This window comes from Macrosteles quadrilineatus, unplaced genomic scaffold, assembly GCF_028750875.1.
Source record: "Macrosteles quadrilineatus isolate MER2022 unplaced genomic scaffold, UCM_ALF_1.0 Scaffold_9__3_contigs__length_116548681, whole genome shotgun sequence".
NCBI lineage: Eukaryota > Metazoa > Arthropoda > Insecta > Hemiptera > Cicadellidae > Macrosteles > Macrosteles quadrilineatus.
This window is the reverse complement of record NW_026542602.1, coordinates 15,316,343-15,338,762: the sequence shown is the minus strand read 5'-3', so window position 1 is coordinate 15,338,762 and position 22,420 is coordinate 15,316,343. Positions and strand designations below refer to the sequence as shown.

Genomic DNA, 22,420 nt, shown 5'->3' with positions numbered 1-22,420 from the left:
CAATCTTGAGAAACAACAGGAGTTGGTGATGTGTTGGTCTTGTTTGTTGGGGATGGGTAAATCTTATTGCAGAAATAGCTAAATCCCTTCCACTAAAAGCTTCCCTTATTTAACACAGACTTACCATTGACTTTAAGTAAGTTTCTGTTGACTATGTCCCTCTCTCTAATCGTGCTCTCTAGTAGCATCTTATCATCCTTCCCCTTATTCTGTTCTTCTCTGATCGTCCTTTGTAGAGTCTGCAGACTCATCACTAACTTTGCTTTTTGTTCTTCCAGCTCACTCTTCTGTCCTTCTATTTTACTTATCTTCTTTTTAAACATTTCCTGGATTGTTGATGTTTTGGCCACCTCTGACAACAACTTGGCTATTTCATCTTCATTCGCCTGTAAAAAACCTGGTTATATTACAAAGAAGCTTCATTTAAACCCAATCTACTGTAACACAGAAGACAACTTTTTGACCTCATATTATATGAGAAAATAATATCTTCAAGATGTTTCTAAAAGATCTATGAATAAACCCCCAAACTTTTTCTAGGAGAACATGCGGTGCTGACTACAATATGATTTGAGAGCATAAATGTAATGGGTGAGGCACACCCTAAGAAAACTTGAAAGAGTGTTGGAGTGAATCCGCAAGGTACAAGAAAAAGAGGCAGACCCAAGCAAACTTGAAAAAGATCCATTGAAAAAGGAGGTGCAGAAAACTGACAAAACTGAGGAAGTTCCGGCACTGCTCATCCTTCACTTATCATTGCCTTAACCCCTTAACCGCGGTCTAAGTAGCCTAGTCAAAATCCGCCATTGCCACTTATTTTTGCCGTTTTTGACGATTTTTACTTGTGATTTAATAAACTGTACCAGTTGTTTTTCTAAAGAAAATAGTTATCAATATTGTTTGTAGACATCTTCAAAAACATTAAGCTTTAACAATACCCTACTAAAATTTGTGATTGTGGGGGGGGGTGGGGTTCGGGGGTTTCTTGAGTTAGGCCTATCTCGTGCGTGGCGGTTAAGGGGTTAAAATAGACTACTTGACGTCTTGGCACTTGGTATCATCAATCCTACCTTGACCTGGTTGTTGAGCACTGTGATGGTCTGTCGCAGCTCCTCCACCAGGCCGACCTCCCTCTGGTAATCTTCTTGTGACTTGACAAGTCGCTGGTTCATCACTTCAATGGTCTGGCCGTTCTTGTCATTCAACACCTGCAGACACAGGTTGAACACCATTGACACTAAGATACTGAAGTAGATATCCCGTATGGCCCAGCTGTAGTAACATTTTTATTCAAATAGAACATTACTAAAGAGTCTCTCATAGTGTGTGCACTGTCAAAACTATATATTCTTCCACATTTTTTTCATTTTGAAAGCTATGGATATGAAATAGAAGATACTATAGTTTAATATAAGTTGTCCATTGAGTTTATCTTGGTTGAAAGGTTTGTGTATTCGACTGAAATCTATAATTGGCATCAGTTTAGTTGGTGGCTCAAGTCATTATGTTCAATTCTAAATTTATTAAATCCTCTAAATGTTTAAAAATAACGATTGATTTTGATGTGTCCTGATGATTTTAGTTTTGAAATAAATCAACTTTGTTTCTTCCTGCCCGAATGAATCTCAGTTAATGAGAAAGAAACTGTTAAACTCAAAAGGTACCTAGTAAGAATCAAACCATTTATGGGCAAACATTTGGCCTATTATTTTATGGGATGCCTGTATTATGATAATTTATAATCAGGCAAAATAAAAATAACAGGACTTGTATGTGGGGCCTGTGTACTCTGCTAGTCTTTACAAAGTGGAATTAATATAATGTAGTTTTTGTACTTGTTACCTTTATAAGGTATTATCCAATACACGATGCCAACGAGTCTATAACAAACAAAGCATATCATCGTTCAACTAAAATAAATATGTTTGTGTATTGAAACGTTACCCTCAGCTCTTTATTGGCATTCTGATGGTGTATCATTTTCATTTGAAGTTCCTGGATCTGTTCATTCAGTGTCACAATCTGACTGTCTTTGACTGTAAGTTCCTTCTTGACTCGAAGCAACTCGTCCTCAAACCGCTCTTTGAACCTTGACTCTTTTGACATCTCGTTAGTCTGGTTCTGTAAAAGACACATTTGAATTTTTATTAAAGTATAATTAAAAATCAAGAATGCAATCTTCATACGTATGGTGATTTTTTTAAACCTCTATAACTCTAAAGTAAACTTAATATATACCTTGAACTGGGGGAGGAAGTAAACATTGATAACTTAAGTTTACCTTACTGTTGCCAAGTTCTTGAAGAGTGTGGACATGAAGCTTAACATTTTTCCACAGTCCGTATATTTACATAATTGTTTACACTATATTACACTATTTATTTACATTTATCTGGGTTTGAATTATGAATATGTTCATGGTAGATCTCTTGCAGTTTAGCTATGGATTTAGAATGTACATGTTTGAGCATTGTTAATAAATCAGTAAATGAAATATGGTGATTTTGGTTACTTGGTGTTTGGCAACTAATGAATCAGGATCGGTATGCCTGGCTGGTATTATGTTCTTTGAATATTTGTATATAAGGATTTGTGATAGTGTAATTGATGTACTCTTTGTGGAAAGGCAATACACATGTTATTTTGTATACACCCCTTTCGTGATCAATTGGTTTGTTAGTGTTTGTTGAAGATCTTTCCAATTTTTTCTGTGATTCAGTTGCTATAGCTAATTAGCATGTTCTAATTGCACTCAGACCTTCACTTTTACCCGACAATTGCTATTTTATATGGGTGAAAGTGAAGGTCTGAGTGCAAAATTCGTCGAATAGAGCGATCAGACATGCCAAGAGCAGCAGCTTGTCTACGCACTGGGCGATGCGGGCTCGTTAGCACAGCTTGTTGCACTCGCTCCACGTTCTCCGGCGTCCTCACTGACCTTGGACGGCCTGTAGCCTACATTTTGCAGTTGATCCTGTGGATCTAAAGGTATCCACCCACAATTTGATGGTGTTTCGGGATGGGATAGGTTCCCCACGAGCCACATTAAACTGCCTACGAAACTTACGCTGTGTATCAACAACAGAATCGCCACTTTTAAAATACGCCTCAACGACAAACGCGCGATGTGTTCCGGTCCACTGCTCCATGGCGACTGAAACTGAAATGGGGTCACTTGGCCTTGAGAATGAGCCGCTCCCCACCACCCCCGTCCACTCGGCTGCCGGACTGTACTCGCATGAAAACCGTCAGATATTTGTGCCGCTCCCTGTATTTGGGCTGGCCTGTCATTACCATTCTGGGAGGAAGGGTCATCAACATATCTGATGTAGAATTTTATATGAACTGTGTGCCTGATGATGCCACACAAGTGGAGAAACGGACATGGAGCTTCATATCCACACTCTTCAAGAACCTGGCAACCATAAGGTAAGCTACATTCTTGGTACTACTGGGAATACACCACACAAATTTAAATATTGATATACTGCAGCATGGTGTTCATCCTTTGGTGTATGCAGTGATAGCATCTATCATAAATAAATTTTAACAGGTAGGGCCTATTGGAAATAAATAATACATTTTAGTGGTAAATGAATCTGACTGGCAGAGCACAGCAACTTTTTTTAGGAGTGTAGGGAGCGGACTCAGGTTGACTGGTTTTCCAGTGAGGATAAAAATGGCTCAACCAATCGAAGAACATTATTTGGATGAGACCATCTCAACTGATACTGATATCAATTGGTAAAAAAATGGTGGATTTAATGATATAGTGATCATACTCTCGCTAACCGCACTTTTTTAGGAGTTGGACTCAAGTTGAATGGTTTTCCAGGGGTGATAAAAATGGCTCAACCAATCAAAGAACATTATTTGAATGAGACCATCCCAACTGTTACTGATATCATCTGGTAAAAAAGAGGGTGGATCAATGAAATAGTGATACTCTACTACCAGGTAACAATAAAATAATAAATTAAAAAACTAATCATCGAAAACTCATAACTCCGTCCTTGAAACCACTTATGGACAGGTTCTGTATGGTTAGTCTTTGTGAACATTAAAAATATTGTTTTTTATTATTGTTCTCTATTAAATTGACATAGAAATTCTACCTCCAGCTCCTGCTGTAGTTCTGATATCCTTAAATCAGCTGAGGAGTTCTTCCTCTCCAGCTCATCTTGGTACGTCATAGCAGCATTCAGTCTCTCTCGCAAGTTGGAAATTTCAGCCATCATTCGTTCACGTTCTTTTGCTTGCGCTTCCTTGGTTTTTGCCATTGAACTAAACCTGGAAACATTAGATGGATCATTGTTTAAATGTTTACTATTGAAATAATCAACAGGATATGTTCTTGTATGACTATCATAAAATCTTTACGTTTGTCTGTCATGGTTTTTCTGTAAAAAACCATATTCAATTAATATCTACCGGTATCTTTAAATTTTGTCAACGCTATTAAAAAAGAATGATAACAATATTGTTAAAACATTTGTCTGATACTTGAGACAGTATAGTTGTGTTATGAAAAGAAATGTTTAGAAACTAAATTTATATGGTCTTATTCAACTTAATAATCAGCTACATTTTACATGAGGGAATTGCACAAAACTGTAAACATTACATACATAAACAAAACCGTCTTAAATAAAACAGCTGTAGAAATATTTGACAGCACTGTACAATAGAAATCATATTACTTAACATTCACCCCATCTTTTTTTTAATGTAATCCCTTAGATAGGTGGGAGGTCTTCGGACTCTAGTGGAACTACGCAGGTTTGTTTCTTCATTATCAATCACAGAAGTAGGGGTCACGGTCTCATGTAGAGGGCATGCTTCGATTTCAGATTGAATAGAGTTCCCAATTTCAGGTTGAAGCAGGTTAGATTCACGTCTCAGGTCTTGAAGAACAGGATCTAGTTCTTGACTGGGATTTTCTGAAGTCACAAGCTCATCCTCTTGTTGGATAGCTTCAGGGGGAACAGCGAGATGTCGCACCGATACCAGAGCCTCTCTACCATCTCTATACTTGATGCAAGCATAGTCTGGATTAGCCTCTATCAGCTGAGCTTGTTCCACTAAAGGTCATATTTGTTATTTCTTACATGCCTTCTCACTAATACTGGTCCTGGATTCATGAGCCATTGAGGTTGAGAGGTGCCATAAAATGATCGTCTCTGGTGTTTGAAAAGACGTTCATGTGGGGTCTCATTCGTAGCTGTACACAGTAACGAGCGTATACAATGCAAAGCTTCTGGCAAAACATACTCCCACTGTTCTGTCTTCAGTCCCTTGTTTCTCTGAACAAGAGATACAGTCTTCCAAATCGTTCCATTATATCGCTCAGCTTGAGAATTACGTCGAGGGTTATAAGGTGAAGATCAGCTTGTGGCGATTCCTTTTGAGTGTAAGAAATCACTCAGTTCTTTTGACATGAAAGCAGAACCTTGGTCGGAGTGGACAAAAGCAGGCATACCAAAGATGGTGAAGATTGATGTAAGTGCTTTGATGACAGAAGATGATGATGTGTCCGAGCAAGGAATAGCAAACGGATATCTTGAAAACTCATCAACAACCGTCAGTATGTATTTATTCCTTGTCACAGATGGTATTGGCCCCTTAAAATCAATGTTAAGTCTCTCGAAAGGAGCCATTGCATGGATGAGTGTTGATGGGGTTTTTTGGTAGAACCGAGGTTTCACTTCCGCACAAACAGAGCATGAAGCGGTCATTCGCCTGACATCTTCGATAGAGTAAGGGAGATTTTTACTTTTTAAGAAATGAAACATCCGTACTATTCCAGGATGTCCAATGTCACAATGAATTCTACGGAGTTTTTCGAAATCTCTAAAAGAGATGGAAGATGAAACTCGTGAAAATGGATCTGCTACTACGTTTTCCTTGCCAGAACAGTACACTATGTTGTAAGAGAAAGGTGCTAGTTCCAATCGCCACTTTAAAATCTTATTGTTCTAAAACCTTTCCCGCGTGTTTCTGATTGAACACATAGGACACAGATTTCTGGTCTGTAATTAATTTAAACCGTCTTCCAATCAGGAAATGCCTCCATTTCTGTATTGAATCAAATATTGTGAGGGCCTCTTTTTCCATAGCAGGTAGATGTTGTTCACTCTTAGTTAGGATTCTTGAAAAGAAACATATTGGCCTTCCAGCTTGTGAAAGGGTAGCGGCTATAGCTGATTCAGATGCATCTGTTTCTACAGTAAATGGAATATTCTCTTCAACTGCAGACATACTGGATCTTGCTATTTCTTCTTTTAATGTCTTAAAAGCCAATACTTCTTTACTGCCTACTGGGAATGATTTGACTGTAGTAAGACAATGAACCTTCTCAGAGAATTTAGGAATCCACTTTGCGTAATAGGACAACATGCCAAGAGCTCTTTTAAGGCTTGCATTATCAGTTGGAACGGGGAAATTCAAGAGTGATTGCAAGCGGTCAGGATCAGGACGCATGGACATGTTTTCTACAATATACCCCAGAACTGGAATGCTGGTCAACGAAAACTTAGATTTTTCTTTGTTCAGGGTAAGATTATACTTTTTAGTTGCTTCCATGAATCTCTGTAGGTTTTGATCGTGTTCTGCTTGGCTAGGACCACAAATAGTTACATCATCCAGATAAGCAACCGTGTCTAGTAGATTTTCAGTTTCTATAATCTGGTCAAAAGTTCTTTGAAAACACGCCACACCATTAGTTACGCCGAAAGGAATTCGAGTGTATTGGTAAAGTCTCCCATTAGCTTCAAATGCAGTGAATGGTTTATCTTCATTCCGAATAGGTATTTGGTGATATGCCTCCTTCAGATTGATTGTACTGAACACTTTATATTAAGCAAGCTTAGAGACAAATGATTCAATGTGAGGTAGAGGGTAGGCATCAAGCTGTGTGAATTTGTTGATGGTTTGAGAGTAGTCAATACACAGACGTCTCTTGTGCCCATTGTTGACCACAATTACTTTGGCTCTCCAAGGTGATTTACTCGGTTCAATTATTCCTTCTGATATAAGCCTACCTACTTCACTTTTTATGAACTTACTAGCTGGCCCGACAGACGTCGTCCTGTCCTATTGTGGTTTTATGTCACATGCTCGTTCATTTTCAAGATGAGCTTGTTCGCATGGCTCAATCACGTCCTGGTTGAAGTTCGTTCGCTACGCTCACTCACCTTTAGGTTGGAGTTCGTTCGCTGCGCTCACTTGCCTTCAGGTTAGCTCGTTCGCTACGCTAACTCGCCTCCAGGTTGAAGTTCGTTCGCTACGCTCACTCACCTTTTGGTTGCAAATTAACTGTTCTCATAAATTAAAAATAAATATAGTGCTGCACCCTGTTGGTAAACCTATTAACTTTTTAATGCTATTGAAAATCACAGAATCAAATTGTTTAGTTGCACCAGCTGTTAAAAGATTCTTTAATTCCATTTAAATATGAGTACTCATAAGGTTAACATGGGAAACTCCAGAGCCACTGGGGCGGAGCTCTATTGACGGATCTGCACCAAACTTCACACAAACCATCCTTGAATAATGCTTAATAATGCCTGAAAGTTTCATTACAATCTGTCGAGTGGTTTTGGAGCCCATAAAGGACAAACATACAAATATACAAACATACAAACATACAAACATACATTGGATTTTATATAAGACTATCATCTTCAGAGTAGCAGCGGGACTTGATGGCTACAGGCTTGACGTCATTAGTTAGATTATCAAACAGTGGTGGTGGTGATACTTTAGCCCTAAGTAGATTGCAAACATTGAAGGGTGGGCGTTTACCACCGAAATTCAGCTCCACAGCAGAATGTTGCCGAAGGATGTCATGTCCAATTACAACATCGGCACATAAATCAGTTAAGACAAGCAGCTTTGTCTGTGGGTATTCGTGGCCATCGCACACCATGTCAACAATACATTGGCCAAGAGTTGATGAAACATGGCTTGTTGATGCCATCGATATTTCATGCTTTGTTGGGTATTTAGAAATATTGAATCTTTTCACAGTAGCTTCAGATATAAAACTGTCGGAACTCCCAGTATCAATGAGTGCATCTACTGGTTTGCCATTTAACATCAGTGACACTGTAGCTTTTGAAAGACATTTTTGTGAGGCAGCAACAAGAGAGGAAGACATTGAGTTTATTTCTGTCTTTTCACTTTGAGTTGTTTTACCCTTAAATGTTTTACTTTGGTTGCGAGAATTGCAAACTGTTGCCCAATGGCCTTTCTTGTCACAAATATTACAAACTGAGTCTTTGGCAGGACAGTTGGCTCGAGAGTGTCGTGACCGTCCACAAAAGAAACATTTTTCTCTTCTTAACACGTTGAGTGCGGGCATCATCAATAGATGATGTCCGACACTAGCACTGGTGGCGGACATCAGCTAAAGCTGACGTCATGCCACTCTCTCCACATTAGTTTAGTGTGAGCTCAGCCTTTGCCGGGGAACGTTATAATCGTTGCCAGCCTGTAGCTTAGATTATGTAGCTTTAGTCTTGTGTAGGTTGGTACTAAAATTTCCCGTAAAAATCCCGTCTAGCAATACTTTTGTCCCGGTTCCGGCAATTTTCTCTTTTCGAGCCACTTTACAAAGACACTGGCTACGAATCCAGGCAGTGCTGCTACCTTTGGGTGTTTCAGTGAACTACGTCCACTCTCGGGCTAACACAGCACAATCACCGCTGCTCTTTTTTTATTCGTCAGACTGAAATATTTGAATGCCAATTGCGTTCACCGATTCAGTTGCGCTGCGGGGCTTCGCCCGGGCCTCGCCGCCATTATCGAGCGCCTGTTTGAAGGTATTCCGCACTGAACGTGTTAACGAGGATAATTGGTGTGAAGACGAATCAGAAGCTGCCTGAGAAATATTTGTATCAGTAACATCAACATTTTTAGGAGTTGAGTGAGATATAGAGTTACAAGGGCTTGAAATATATGAAACCGCCTGATTTTCAGCCGATTCCAAGGTAATGGTTTGATTACAAGCTTCTTCAAGAGTCAAAGTTAGATTTTCAAGAAGTCTTTGTCGAATGGACTGTGATATTAACCCTCGAATGAAAGCATCTCTTATGTACTCGTTACGATTTTCATTAGTAGTGACAGATTTAAAGTTGCATGCTTTACTAAGTTCTTTGAGTTTTCGAAGATACTGATCAATATTTTCTCCAGGTTCTAGCCAGTTGATGACGTGAATATACCTCATTAGTAGGCTTTATAAAAAGTTTGTCAAGAATAGATATATCTTCAGTATAAGAATCAACCTCTGAGATTATTTCATATATGTTGTAGTCCACAAAATTAGTTAGAAGTTTTAGTAGATCATCTTCTGCAGCACATATGTTTCTTCCATGAAATTCTTGATAGTGGTTTCCACTGACGATCAGAATGGGGGTCATTAGGGTCCAAAGATAGGCGCTCCGGCTTGAAGAATTTATCAGTTTACATTTCTTGGAATAAACTTGAATAGAAAAGATAGAATACAACTTGTATAGAAGAACTTGTGATAATATAGTTAAAAGATTAAGTTAAATAAATTGTTATGAAAAGAAATGTTTGGAAACCAAATTTATATGGTTTTATTCAACTTAATAATCAGCTACATTTTACATGACAGAATTGCACAAAACTGTAAACATTACATACATAAACAAAACAGTCTTAAATAAAACAGCTGTAGAATTATTTGACAGTACAATAGAAATCATATTACATAACAAGTTGATACCATAAAAATAGTGTTTACTTACTCTCCATCATGGTCAGACATTCTAGATTTGCTCTCCAGTTCAGAATGTAACCGATTGATTTGCTGTCGCAGGTTTTCAATGGTCTCTTGCGCAACTTGCTCGCGGGTGTGAGCTGTATCTACCATTCTCAGTGCTCGCTTCACTTCCTTTTGAACGAAGAGAGATATTTATTCTCTAATTTACGAGCTCATAAAGTACCCTAGTTCATATGATAAATATAAAACAACTGAGATAGCCTAAACAGACTAAAAAGTAGCATCTATTAGGGAATGAAGAAAGAAGGTGGGAAACTTTATAAACCATAATAAAAATAATGATTAAGTGACTAGGAGTCAAAGTTATGATTGGTTTTGTCTATAGTAAAGTTATGTTTTCTGACTCTGATGTACAACTGATTTGTCTCTTGAGCAGAAAACCTGATGGGCAGACTAAATAAGATTCCTGTTGATGCCTGGCATTTTTTACTCTCAGATTTTATAAACAACTATATTGGTTTGCTATTACCATTGACTTGGATACTGAAGTAGACTTCCCATCTATATGGACCAGCTGTCGCCAATTTTTTATTAAAAAAGAATGTAGTTGAGTGAGCTAGTCACAGAATGCACTATTGTTTAAAATTATATTTTCTACCTTATTTTTGTTTGACATAGTTTATGGGTCGTAACAGTTGCTATAGCTCACAATAAGTTGTTCCTTGACTTGGTAAAAAAGGTTTGTGTATTCAACAGAAATCAGTATTATACCCATCAGCACAATCTGTCAGTGGCTCACATCAACTTTGGCAACTTTGATGAACAACTGGCGACAACTGGGATGGAATGTCTGGTTGTATCAATAGTTAAAGCTATTACCAATGGTACTACTTTTTTGTGTGTTTTCAATGCCATTGGCATTTTTACGTTTCTTCTAAAAGAGCAGGCCAAACATCAATCTTGCTACTATAACAATTGCTTGAAATCTAACCATTGTCCTGCAGATTAGAAGGCAAGCACTGTACTAGGCTATGCAGGTAGTTAGCTGACAGTTAAATAGTACCTGAGTAAGGTTGTCAATGGTCTTCTGCTCGGACTTGCTGTGCTCGTGGGCCACAGTCAGCTTCATGTTGTTATTAGAGAGGGCTTGGAGTTGCTCTTTGATGACGTCGGCCATCCGCTTGCTGTTATTGTGAGACTTGACCAGGAGATCCCACACTCTCTGTATCTCAACAACATATCTCGTAGTGAGAGGGGAATGCTCCAGGTCAGCACACATCTATAAACAAATACCGTTCTTAAAAACTGAAGAAGTCTATACTATACACAACATTTCAGTACTTTCTAGGCACTATCAAAGAGCATAATACATTGCCTCAAAACCAAAATTAGATGAACAAGATGACATGCGCACAAAAATACTTATTTCACCACTGCTTTTAATTTGTGCAGTCATTTTAGCAATAAATTATCGTTGGATTAATTTACGAGGCATGTTTTTTAACTAAGTACCGTTTTTAAATTTCTCCGTTCCAGCGCTGCGATTGGCATTTTTGACATCAGCGCTGTGTATGTGCATCTATTGGCAAGCCAGCACAAGAAATTTGGCAACAATCGGCCGTATTTACATCCGGTTTTGAGCATCCAAAATGGTGCCGCCAATTGAGACTGCAGCCGACTGTGAAGTGAGCACACTGTAATTAAATTTTTAAGTGCTAAAGGTGTGAAAGCCATTGAAATTCATCAACAGATTAGTGACGTGTATGGCGAGAACATTATGAGTGACGGAACGGTACGCAAGTGGGTAAAGACATTTAAAGACGGCCCCACCAACGTTCATTGAGTATGGGAACAGAAATGACAGATGGCCGCCCAGTGCGTTGCTCATCATGAACGATAAAATGATTAGGAGTTTTATAATATCATGGAAATTGTACATATGTAGGCCTATAGGCTATTTTAACGTATATTTTTAACGTCTCCTACAAATTAAACACCACGAGCAATGCTCAGTCCCCTGGTAGATGTATTCTATTTAAATAGCATTAGGTTTAACGAGTACCTGGGTTTGCTGCTACAGGGACATTATAAAGTGGTTTTTTAGTAAAATATTAATAGCAAGTATAAAATAAATAAATTTGCAAAGTTTTATCAAAATATGTCCATAAACAAGCAAATTACAACATATTACAATATTCTCCATAAGAATAACATTGGAATTTTAAATTAACATTTTTTAATGTTTTCTCCCTAACCAATAACTGTACAAAAAAACTTTTACATACTACATTGTTTTTTTTTAAGCTCAAAGGATTAAAACGAGAGAGGAGTCTCAGTCTGCCCTCTAAAAAGATCTATACAGGGTGTTTTTTTAAAAACTTGCATCTTTATTTATGTAAAAACCGCAATAGATAGAAATATGCAGTTTGCGGGAATCATCTATTGACGTAGGGGGCCCAATTGTTTTGAATTCAACGTTACAATCACATTCCCCCCCTTTCCCCCCCTGCCCCCAACTTATTTTTTTTAAATAGCAAGGTACCGCTCGTGACATATCAAATGAAAGAGCATAAAAAAAGAAAATGTTTGATGAAAAAAAATTAAAAATCGGTTCATAAATTTGCGAGATATTTCCCCCCCCCCTTCCCCGGAACTTGATTTTTTTTTAATAGCAAAGTACCCCTTGTGACATATCAAATGAAAGAGCATGAAAAAAGAAAATTTTTGGTGAAATTTATTTGTCATTTGATATGTCACAAGGGCGGGTACCTTGCTATTAAAAAACAAGTTATGGGTAGGGGAAAAAGGGGGGGATTATCTCACAAATTCATTAGCCGATTTTAAATTTTTTTCCACCAAAAATTTTCTTTTTTCATGCTCTTTCATTTGATATGTCACAAGGGGTACTTTGCTATTAAAAAAAATCAAGTTCCGGGGAAGGGGGGGGGAAATATCTCGCAAATTTATTAACCGATTTTTAATTTTTTTTCATCAAACATTTTCTTTTTTCATGCTCTTTCATTTGATATGTCACAAGGGGTACCTTGCTATTTAAAAAAAATAAGTTGGGGGCAGGGGGGGAAAGGGGGGGAATGTGAATGTAATGTTGAATTCAAAACAATTTGGCCCCCTACTTCAATAGATGATTCCCGCAAACTGCATATTCCTATCTATTGCGGTTTTCACATAAATAAAGATGCAAGTTTTTAAAAAAACACCCTGTATAATTAATACGCTACATGAAACTTTGTCGGTTGAACTCCACCGCCATTTCTTAACCGATTTTATCCATTGATGTCTCATTAGAAAGAGCGTGTCGCGTATATTTGCAAACTGGCCTTACATTTTTGAAAAAGTCCCTTGGGCTTTGCCCCAGTGGCTTTGAAAGTTCCCATGTTATCCTTATGAAGAACATAATTGTTTACATTTTGATCAGCTGTATAATTTAATTGCTCTTATTTATTTATTTTCTATTTGAGTTTGTCTAAACATAACCCCCAAGATGGATCGTGTTAGTATGGTTGTATCTTAAATTTGTGTATTTATTGTTGTTTTGTGTCGCCATGACGGATCGTGTTAGCACGATTGTAACTTAAATTTGTGCATTTATCGTTGTTTTGTTTAGCTATAATTTGTATATTTGTTGTTTTTTCTTTTGAATGCCTTCGACGCGACGACAACGAAACATAAACAGGAGGCGTAATCGTGATAACGACCGCAGCTACAGAACAGTGGTGCGTAATAGGCCTAAATCATCACAGTCAGCACCTGACCCTGGACAATCTCAACTATTAGGTTACAAATGTGCCCTAACACTACCCCAAAACGACTTTTCGTTCTCAATTGGCCCTCTATCAATGACCTGTGTTGCCTGTACAGCGAGGCATTTTGAGAAGGAGAAAACCGGCCGGAATGCTTTAGGTTTATCAATAACGAAGATAAACATGGTCTGAGTTACACACCGGTAATCTTTGAGTTGACTCTTTTAAACTCATTGTAAATATGACTGTTATTCGTTTTGAAATAATTCCTGTAATTCATTGCAATTGCTTGAATTCGAGCAACATGTACACTAGTTTCTATAAAACAGTAGAAGTAGTTTTTTATGTAGGGTAAAAGGTTTATAGAAACAGGAATCAGAAATGACAGTTAGCTAGAGCGAGCACACTATCATCGGCAGGGGTGCCCACAGAATGATTTGATAGCGCGAACTGCGCTACACAATTAAATTTTGGGGGGGAATTTGAGATTTAGTGATGTTTTTTTAGATTTGGGGGGGGGGGGAATTAAAATAATTTATAAATAAAAAACTTTTTAAAACAAAACGTTTTTAAACGCACTAAAAAGTGGAAAATAATTTATAAATATGTGGAGAGTATAAATACTTGTAAGATTTAAAACAAAAAAAGTGGGGTGCATGCAATAAATAATTTACAATTACCTTCACCTATTGAACTATTACTAGTAGTACGCTTATTCTGCGCGTAACGGGATGAGTGAACATGAGCGCAATAATGAAAGAGTCCACCCACACCTAGCATACTTACCGGTGTCACTGGTGAACACAATAATGTTATTTGTATGGGCAAATCAACCCATGAGTCGGGGCAAATAATGGTGAGTCGGTGGCTCAGTCGGTAGCGTCACGCGGACTTCGGGCCCAAGGCAGCGATGTCGTGGGTTCGGATCCAGGTCACTGCCACTAAATTTTATCAGTACAGTTCAGCTTTGTCCTGTACCGGCTCACCCCTTGCTTTGCTGTGAACGATCCACGCACGGGCGCTTAGGCCAGGCGCACACAGGCGATTTTGAGTTGCGCAACAGTTGCCCTCGGGACTAATCGGGGGACTGTTGCGCAACTCTCTCGGAGACTCTGAAGTCTAGCGACAGTTGAGCTGGAGTGCGCACACAGGCAACTTTTTAGTCGTGGATCTAGTCTTGAGACGTGTTGGAAATACATTCGTTACAGCGTTCCGAATGGATTTCAATGATACAGCCGTAGTATGTGCTTTGTTGCTGAAGTTTCGCGCGCGAAAGAAAAAGAGAAGATACTGGGTTCATCCCATATATAGTGAGCGACTTGTGAAAGGACAGTTTCAATGACTTTATAGTCCGCCTCTTCTCAACTTCATCAATTAATTGTTCGACATCCTCATCACGCACACTCATACTTGTAATTTTCTAAAAACTTCACACAACAAGAGAGCAAATACTAGTGACAGTTCTGGCCACGAGTAGTTGAACTCCTGGGGTGATGAGACTGAGCGACACAGCGACTATTTAGTTACATGTGTGCGCATCTACACTTGTTTCAATGGATACCAAACCTGGAGCGACAGTCCCGCAGCAATTGAGTCGCAGAGCAGTCGCTGGCAAATTGGGTCCGAGAACATCGGTTGCAAAAGTTGCGCGACTGCCCCCAGACTGTTTCCTTTGTGTGCGCACTCCAATTTAAAACAATGTTGAACATTTTAGTCGGGCAACTGTTGCGCGACTCAAAATCGCCTGTGTGCGCCTGGCCTTTAGTCTATGTGGACGGGCAAATGCAAGGTTAAAAGGGGCTGCCAACCTCTTAAAAAAACCAAATCTCAGTCAACAACAATCCTAACTTCTCGTCCATTAATTAACCAAAGTCATTATGGTAATATACGTAATGTATTTCCTGTTTCCCTCTCTTCTCATAGCATTTTATTATTGCAGATACATTAATCTAACTGTCAAAGAGTTCCCATCACAAAGAGTTCCCACACTCTGAACTGTTCCACTTGACTACTTCCTTCACCACTTCCTACGTCGTGGACCTGTTTCCCTCTCTTCTCATAGAATTTTATTATTGCAGATACATTAATCTAACTGTCTCAAAGGGTTCCCACACTCCAGACTCCTCGCCTCGACTACTCCCTTCACCACTTCCTACGTCGTAGACCTGTTTCCCTCCCTTCCCATAGCATTTTTAGAATTGCAGATACTGTACATTATTTTAATTGTCACAAAGGGTTTATACACTCCGGAATGCTCGCCTCGACTACTTCCTTCACCACTTCCTACGTCGTAGACCTTTTTCCCACCCTTCCTATAGCATTTTAGAATTTCAAATAGATTTATTTAACTTTCACAAAGGGTTCCCACACTCCGGACTGTTCACCTTGACTACATCCTTCACCGCTTCCTACGTCGTGGACCTGTTTTCCTCCCTTCCTATACCATTTTAGAATTTCAAAAAGATTAATTTAACTTGCACAAAGGGTTCCCACACTCCGGACTGCTCGCCTTGACTACTTCCTTCACCACTTCCTACGTCGTGGACCTGTTTCCCTCCCTTCCCATAGCATTTTAGAATTGCAGTTACACTAATCTAACTGTCACAAAGGGTTTCTACACTCCGGCCTGCTCGCCTCGACTACTTCTATTACCACTTCCTACGTCGTGGACCTGTTTCCCTCCCTTCCCATAGCATTTTAGAATTGCAGTTACACTAATCTAACTGTCACAAAGGGTTTCTACACTCAAGAATGCTAACCTCGACTACTTCCATTACCACATCCTACGTCGTGGACCATTTTCCCTCCCTTCCCATAGCATTTTAGAATTGCAGTTACACTAATCTAACTGTCACAAAGGGTTTCTACACTCCGGCCTGCTCGCCTCGACTACTTCTATTACCACTTCCTACGTCGTGGACCTGTATCCCTCCCTTCCCATAGCATTTTAGAATTGTAGTTACATTAATCTAATTGTCACAAAGGGTTTCTACACTCCAGAATGCTCGCCTCGACTACTTCCATTACCACTTCCTACGTCGTGGACCTGTTTCCCTCCCTTCCTATTGCATTTTAATATTGCAGTTACATTAATCTAACCGTCACAAATGGTTTCTACACTCCAGAATGCTTGCCTCGACTACTTCCATTACCACTTCCTACGTCTTGGACCTGTTTCCCTCCCTTCCTTTAGCATTTTAGTATTGCAGGTATATAATTCTAACTGTCACAAAGAGTTTCTACACTCCGGACTGCTCGCCCTGACTACTTCCATCACCGCTTCCTACGTCGTGGGCCTGTGTCCTTCCCTTCCTATAGCATTTTAGTATTGCAGGTATATTAATCTAACTGCCACAAAGGGTTTCTACACTCCGGACTGCTCGCCTTGACTACTTCCTTTACCGCTTCCTACGTCGTGGACCTGTTTCCCTCCCTTCCTATAGCATTTTAATATTGCAGTTACATTAATCTAACTGTCACAAAGGGTTTCTACACTCCAGAACTCTTGCCCCGACTACTTCCATTACCACTTCCTACGTCGTGGACCTGTTTCCCTCCCTTCCCATAGCATTTTAGAATTGCAGTTACACTAATCTGTCACAAAGGGTTTCTACACTCCAGAATGCTCGCCTCGACTACTTTCATTACCACTTCCTACGTCGTGGACCTGTTTACCTCCCTTCCTATCGCATTTATTATTGCAGGTATATTATCTAACTGTCGCAAAGAGTTTCTACACTCCGGACTGCTCGCCTTGACTACTTCCAACACCGCTTCCTACGTCGTGGACCTGTTTCCTTCCCTTCCTATAGCATTTTAGTATTGCAGGTATATTAATCTAACTGCCACAAAGGGTTTCTACACTCCGGACTGCTCGCCTTGACTACTTCCTTTATTGCTTCCTAAGTCGTGGACCTGTTTCCCTCCCTTCCCATAGCATTTTTAGAATTGAAGATACATTATTCTAATTGTCACAAAGGCTTCCCACACTCCGGACTGCTCACATTGACTACTTCCTTCACCACTTCCTACGTCGTGGACCTGTTTCTCTCCCTTCCCTTAGCATTTTTAGAATTGCAGATACATTATTCTAACTGTCATAAAGGCCCCCCACATTCCGCAGCGCTCGCCTTGACTACTTTCTTCACTATTTCCTTCACTACTTCCTACATCGTAGACCTGTTTCCCTATCTTTCCATAGCATTTAAGTTAATTTTAATTTAAGTTATTAGTTGTTATAGCATTTACAGATACGTTAATTTAACAGTCATAAAGGGTTTCCGTACTCCTTTCTTTTCACTGCTCACCTTTCCGCTTCCTTTACCACTCTCTACGTCGGGGACCTGTTCCCCCCCCTTCGCATAGCATTTTAGTACAAAAATATACCAACATCTTTGAATATTTAATATTCAATGCCAACATTAAATTGAATAATGTAAAAAGCTGCTTTGTTCTAAATACATACAAACCTATATACTTTTAATTTAAAGGTGAATTTTAATACTGAACATAAACGGTATATAACTGCCGACTAATATTGTTAAGTTCAATTTATTATTCTAAAAGTTGTGAAATTTAATTAGCTTAAATAACATTATTCTGAAAGCTGTGAAATTATAATGATATATATTCATCATAGACGCCAAACTGTTTACTACATGAATGAAAGAGCTTAGAGTAAAAGTCGTTCTCTCTGCCTTAAGTAGACAACAAAATTGTTGGTCGCAAAACGTAAACAAATAAAAAGAAGAAGAAGGTAGCTCCTAATGTTATTCTTATGGGACAAATTTAAAAATGTTTTTTAAGTATTTTATAATTACTACTGAGCGGAATCGTCTAGAATTTTAATGGTGTCTTTACACTGGTGTCATAACTATTTGTGCAAAATTTGAACGTTATAAGTGCAACGGTTCTTGAGTTTTAGGTGCGAACACACTCACGGACTCACGGACTCACAGACAAGCGGACAACTTTTCTCCGACTCCGCTATACACGATACATAGATTCGTTCACTCATCTATTATCAATTGCATGCACCCCACATTTTTTTGTTTTAAATCTTACAAGTATTTATACTCTCCACATATTTATAAACTATTTTCCACTTTTTAGTGCATTTAAAAACGTTTTGTTTTGTTTTAAAAAGTTGTTTATTTATAAACTATTTTATACTTTTTAGTTTTTAATGTGTGTGGATATTAAATCTATTCCATGCATCTATATCAGATTAGGACAGAGGCATGTGGGAAATCTAAGGTTTATTTGAGTTTCTTTTCATATAATTATGTATTAGATTGAATGTATGGCCTGATTACTAACTATAAATATTATATCAATCTATTTAATTTATTGTTTACTATATAGAATACTAAATAAATAACAAATTACATTATTAACAAACACCTTTATATCTGCAATCAGATTGTTTTATCTTTATTTTGAAATGTTTGTTTGTATAAAAAATCTCTTGGGAGCATAACTACCTCTTACCCTCTTAACCTCTGCTCTTTGAACTGTCAAATTTAAGTATTAACAGCTGACATAAATTAATTGATATATTTACATTCTTTCAAAATGTAAACATGAAAAATTTGGAAGCCAGTGGGGCGTAGCCCAAGGGAAATATGAAAATTAAATTATATAATATTGCATTGTTAGCCATTTGTGAGCTATGTTTCAAGTTTTATGTCTCTAGCTCATCGGGAAGTATCAAAATTTTCAAGAAAGCGAGTTAATAAAAACAAGCCCGTGGGGCGTAGCCCAAAGAAAATATGAAAATTAAATGATATAATATTGCATTGTCTTCCATTTGTGAGCTATGTTTCAAGTTTCAAGTCTCTAGGTCATTGGGAAGTTAGTATAAAATTGATTGCAAAATTTGTACCGGACAAGAAAGCGAGCTAATAAAAACGTTTTAAAATACAACTTTTTGTCAACAAATAATTATTTTTATAATGTATGGACATTAAAGACAAGCAGTGCTCACAATGAAGCATAAATATAAAATATGTTTTATATTTATGCTTAAGTTGTGTTATGACACAACTCGTCAGGTTAAGCATGGCCGGCGAGATGCGCTAGCACTGTACTGGCGGCAACCGAGTGGCGAGTGAGCTCGCTAGTGCTACTAACTGCTCGCTAGTGTAGTAGCTTTGTTTACATCCCGATTCCCGCCGCCCGTGTTGACGTGTATGTTGTAAACCAACCGGCAAACGGGTTGTACTTGTATGAAATATTTGATCAACTAATAAGTTAACACTTTTAGTAAGTTTCGTGATATTATTACTGATGTCCTATTAGAGTATGTAGCCATACTACGATTTTTTCGGTTTTAGTAATAATTTAAATTTAAAGGTGTGTTGATACGTGGTGATGTTATTGTGAAGTGGGTGTTCGTGGTTCAAATGGGGTTCAAATTATGCTTTTGTACATTCATTTATATCATACGGAATTAGTGTGTACGGAGGGACCTCAAAATCAAACCTTAATCAAATACTTCTGTTACAAAAGAAAGCTATTAGATTAATGCTATGTTTAAATTGGATTGAAAGTGTATAGTATCATTTTTATAATTTGGAAATCCTGACAGTGTTTGGAGTTTATATATACGAGACAATAAAATATACTAAGCAGCACCATTTACCAAAAATACAGTTAGAACTAAGTAGGCCTACCAGTAATAGATATAATTAATACCAGAAATGCACAATATGTTATACAAAACAGACATAATTTAGAATTTTATAAAAAAAACACAGTGTATAGAGGCCTTAAAAGATATATAAATTTTTTACCAAAAGATATAAAAAATGAATGTAGTAGTAGGAAATTTTACTTTAAACTAAAAAATTACCTAGTAGAAAAAGCAATTTACTCCTTTGAGGAATTTTACAATTTAAAATATTGTGAATAGACAATAAGTCAGGGCCGATTTACCGAATAGGCACGGTAGGCACGTGCCTAGGGCGCGAGGCAATTGGTTTTTTTTGGGGGCGCCAAAAAATTGGAAAATAAAAAAATTGTGGTTGTATTTGCATGCGATCGCGGTAAACTTCTGATGATCCCTCGCGGCCGTGTAGACATCGTAATCGTCTCCCGCGATTGCGGCAAAATTCTGACTATTTTCCGCGGTCGTGTAGAAATAATTATCGTCTTCCATGATCGCGGCAATATATGAACATATTCCGCGGTCGTGAGGAGATTGTCATCGTCTACCGTGAATGAGGCAAAATTCTTATCTTTTACCGTGGTCGTGTGGACATTATCATCGCCTTGCGCGATCGTGGGCAAAATCTGATCAACACTCGCGGCCGTAAAGACATCATTAAGTTGTCACCCGTGGTCATGTAGATATGGTAATCGCCTCCTGCGATTGCAGCAAAATAGTATTAATCTCCCACGCTCTTTTGGAGATCATTAGGCCTACCGTCTTCCGCAAATAAGGCAAAAAATTTTGATATTTTCCTGCGATCGAGTGGACGGACATTACATATTCTTGCGCGATCGCAATAAAATTCTGATTACCCCTCACGGCCGTGAAGACATCTTTATATTGTTCCCAGTGATCGTTTGAACATAGTAATCGCATCCCGCCATTGGGGGAAAATGGTAATCATCTCCTGCGACCATGTGGAGATCATCGTCTTCCGTCAATGGAAAAATTCTGATTTTTTCCCGCGGTCATGTGGACATTATCATCGTCTTGCACGATCGCGGCATAATTCTACATCCCTCTCGTAGGCCTATTATTATTGTATCTCCCGCAGTCCTGTAACCATCCTAATCATCTTCAGCGGTCGTGAAAACATCCTAATCGCCTCCCGCAATTGCGGCAAAATGTTAATAATTTCCCGCAGTTGTGTGGAGATCATTATCGTCTTCGGCGATCGTGGGCAAATTCTTGCTGTTTCCCGCGGTCGCGTGGGCATTATCATGGTTTTCCGTGATCGCGGCAATATTCTGATCATCCCTCGTGGCTTTGTAGATATCATCATGGCGGTCTGTTGTTATGCGGGATCACGGAAAAATGACAATTCCAGGTAGAAAATACAAATTTAATGCATAATTCCCGGTTTAAAAAACTCACTCATAATTCACGGATTTCCCAGTTTTCCCGATTTGTGGACACCCTGTTATGTATATTGCAAAGGGGCGCTACTATTAGTTGTGCCTAGGGCGCTGACAGGGTCAAAAACGGGCCTGCAATAAGTACTCACTGACTCTATTCTTTGTACTTGTACATTCATGAATAAAGGAGATTTTGATTTGATTTGATTTGATAACCAAACCAACTTCTAATCAGGTGCCTCAAATTATAAAAACCCATCTATTTTATGTCTAAAATTTCTAAAATTTCCAGGGGAGCACTACCGTAACCCACTCCTACAGACCCCCCAGACTGATCCCATGGCCGTGGAGCGGGTGGTTAAATTTTGGGGGGGACTCGCGCACCTTTGGGTTTTTTCGTCTTTTGGGGGGGATGGGCACCATGGGCATCATCGGCCAATGTTATTAAGTTTTTGATTCAAACAAATATTTAGGGTGGAAACTATAAAATGTTATAATTTAAATTATACATGGAATTCACCCTGGAGTTGACTGAGTTGTCAATTTAATTGACATATATGTATAAATTTCTTAAAATTCCCTGTGTGTTAGGGCATGTCAGACTCCATAGAGTGAATGTATTTAGGCTAAGATAGTTGCAAACTTACAGATTTACAAACGGATTCCAATGAATGGATTTCCTTCTCAATTTCTGTAATACGATATTCATCTTTGGTCTGTGGCTCCCTGACTGACTAAAACATAAAGACAGTATTGTAATTGAGATGAACATACCTACCTAATTATTGTGGTGTAACCTATATTAAAATATTAGCACATTAACTTAGGTACCTAGGTACTTAATGTT

The 22,420-nt window shown here is 38.5% G+C and overlaps 1 protein-coding gene across 1 annotated transcript in view; it reads right to left on the bottom strand.

Annotated features, from left to right (window-relative positions):
* LOC129001990 (cilia- and flagella-associated protein 58-like) overlaps nt 1-22,420 on the bottom strand; it is a 64,593-nt gene that overhangs the window by 37,244 nt on the left and 4,929 nt on the right. Inside the window, exons 2-8 of the mRNA XM_054429461.1 lie at nt 22,221-22,307; nt 10,809-11,024; nt 9,771-9,916; nt 4,116-4,290; nt 1,945-2,121; nt 1,071-1,208; nt 125-386 (exon numbers count right to left, since the gene is read on the bottom strand). Coding sequence (XP_054285436.1) covers nt 125-386; nt 1,071-1,208; nt 1,945-2,121; nt 4,116-4,290; nt 9,771-9,916; nt 10,809-11,024; nt 22,221-22,307 — 1,201 coding nt within the window. The remainder of the gene's footprint in view (nt 1-124; nt 387-1,070; nt 1,209-1,944; nt 2,122-4,115; nt 4,291-9,770; nt 9,917-10,808; nt 11,025-22,220; nt 22,308-22,420) is intronic.